Source organism: Halyomorpha halys, unplaced genomic scaffold (genome assembly GCF_000696795.3).
Source record: "Halyomorpha halys isolate HHAL.00 unplaced genomic scaffold, Hhal_1.1 Scaffold1271.1, whole genome shotgun sequence".
NCBI classification, from domain to species: domain Eukaryota; kingdom Metazoa; phylum Arthropoda; class Insecta; order Hemiptera; family Pentatomidae; genus Halyomorpha; species Halyomorpha halys.
The window spans coordinates 33,021-35,508 of NW_027113754.1; the positions used below are offsets into that span (position 1 = coordinate 33,021).

General features: G+C 30.0%; 1 protein-coding gene across 3 annotated transcripts in view; it reads right to left on the reverse strand.

Annotated features, from left to right (window-relative positions):
* Window positions 1-1,913: 1,913 nt before the first annotated feature.
* Window positions 1,914-2,488, reverse strand: part of LOC106689059 (regucalcin) — a 12,324-nt gene continuing 11,749 nt past the window's right edge. For all 3 annotated transcript variants that reach the window (XM_014433826.2, XM_014433825.2, XM_014433827.3), the window contains exon 6: window positions 1,914-2,242. In XM_014433826.2, the coding sequence (XP_014289312.1) occupies window positions 2,021-2,242 (222 nt within the window). In that variant the 3' untranslated portion in view covers window positions 1,914-2,020. The remainder of the gene's footprint in view (window positions 2,243-2,488) is intronic.

A 2,488-nucleotide genomic window follows, 5' to 3' on the forward strand; every position in this document is an offset into this window, starting at 1 on the left:
TTATATAACTTTATTTTTATTTCATTTCCTTAAGTAAGTTATTGTACCCGCTTTTTCAATTACCTATGTATACATTTTATTTCCCGCTTCTCTCATCACTTCATTTTATTAATTCTATTTTGTAAAATTATTCATTGAATGTGTAAAATTATTCTGTTTATAATTTCTTTTGATATTTTTTTATTTTTCTATACTTACTGTGGTTGTTATCTTGTTTTGTTTTTAGCCCTGAAGAAGGCTGCCGAAGCGTCGGCACATTAAAATAAGTTAATCATACTTATTTGTGTTTTTCATTGACCGCACCCCCAACCATCTTCTCCTCATAAATTATTAATATTAAGTAAAACCTGAATTAAGTTTATAACACAAGAAAAATCTGATGTAGTGTGCACATCAACTTCCACTTATCATCCTTTTTTGAGTTGAAATTAATCCTTATTCATTCTAGAACAGATATTTCTATATTATGCAATTCATTGTGGCAATGCTTTACTGTAATAATTTTCCAAATAGGCCATTTAGTTTATAGATTGACTCCAATTTCAAAATTTTTCAGAGTTTTAATAATACTTCTCATAGCAAAATTTTAACATTTTTTTCTTTTCAAAAGTATGACAGAAATATAAAACTTTACTAAAATTTACATTCTTCTCTTAACCATATATTCAAAGCTAAATTGTTATAGAATCAATATAAAAATTCTAAGAATGATTTTATGGAGTAAGTCATCCTGTCAACGGAGGGGCTAAAATATAGGTTAAATTAAAAAACTATTTGATAACTATTAAGACATGTAAACATTACTAAGACGAGTGAAACAGAGAAACAAATTGTTCATCCACTAGTCAGTGAAATGGTCAAACTCATGTTACCATCTAGAATTCAGCTTGGTAAAAGAATTTGTGTAATTCTTAAGTATTTTTATAGGCAAACAGCAAATTCATTAGAGTCAAAGAAATTACTCCTCACACTAAGAATGTGCATATTAATTGCTCAGGGAAAAAAAAAGTATTCATTGTAAAATATTTTTCTTTTTAATTAGTTCTGAATAATAATCAGTTCTTTTTGCATCTTCTTTTTGGTACCACGGCCAACTAAGAGATGTCTGGCTGAGTAATCGGTACCAAGTGTGGTAGACGATGCAGCGCTGAGACTGGCCACATTTCTATGTTGAGCAGCAGCGGCACACCATCCTTTAGGTGACCCATAACATCTGGGGCAGAATGCAAGTACCTAGTCACAAGTAAGAACATTTCTGCGTCTTCTACAAACACAAATGGTGACCCACATTACACCAATAGACCAATTTTTCCCCCATATCTAAATTTTACTTAACCTAACTAACATTATTGTACTCTTTTCGGCATCTCCCTTCCACCAGTCATTTTGCTTTATTTTAATATATTAGTTTCTCTCAATATCACTTTCTCTCTAACTAAACCCCTTCTGATATGAAACACTTAAAACCTAGACTTGGATCTAATTCCTTCATAGCTTAAAATTTGAGGAAGGTCCAATCAAAACAAGTACTATCTATAAATTCATAGATATAGGAGAAGAATTTTCATTAGTCAAAAGTTAGCACAATGGTTCACATATATCAATAATATAAAACCTATATTCTTATAGGTTCTATAGGACCAAAGCTAACCTAAACTACTATTAAGAAATTCCTAATAGTGTTGCCATATTCTTGGCAATATAGATAATAATATCTGGCATCGAATATACTATTGACACAATACAGAAAAATAACAATCTGTATTGTCCACACATCATGTATAAGAAACTTCAGCAAATAAAAAATATATACATCAAACAAGTGAAATGATAAATATTTTTTATAATATCACAAAATAATTTCACCAAACATTGAGTAACAGAAAGCAAAAATATAGTAATAAAGAAGAGTATTATTTGCTAAAATATGTATTTCTTTAACAATTTACAAGAAATAATATTTTAAACTTATTTTTATTAAAAAAAATATACAAATTTATATACTTTTTTCTATAATTAATCACAACTTGAATTCATTCATTGGTAAACCAGAAGTTGAAAGGCCAGTGATTCTAAATGTGCACCCAGCATTAGGATGGTCAACACCATCTCTATACTGATTAGCTGACGTAACATACAAATCCTCTAGGTTGGGTCCACCCCAGGCCACTGAAGTAATTTGAGCAGCGGGCAGAGGTACTTTATTAAGCAGCTTTCCAGTCTTTGGATCTACATGTAGAACCTAATAAATAAGACAAGTTATTATTTATAATCTTAATATTTTCTTGAGACAGGTAATTTTTTAAATAAATAATTCAAACTCTATCCATTATAGTCTCAAAACTTTTTATTTCTCTTATACGTCCAACGTTTCGGCCAATCCGGCCATCTTCAGGGACAATCTACTCAATACCACTTTGAAAACATATAATTTAACAACTCTAAACTTCATGCAGGCTATTCTGCCCAGGTCAAAATATCAATATCT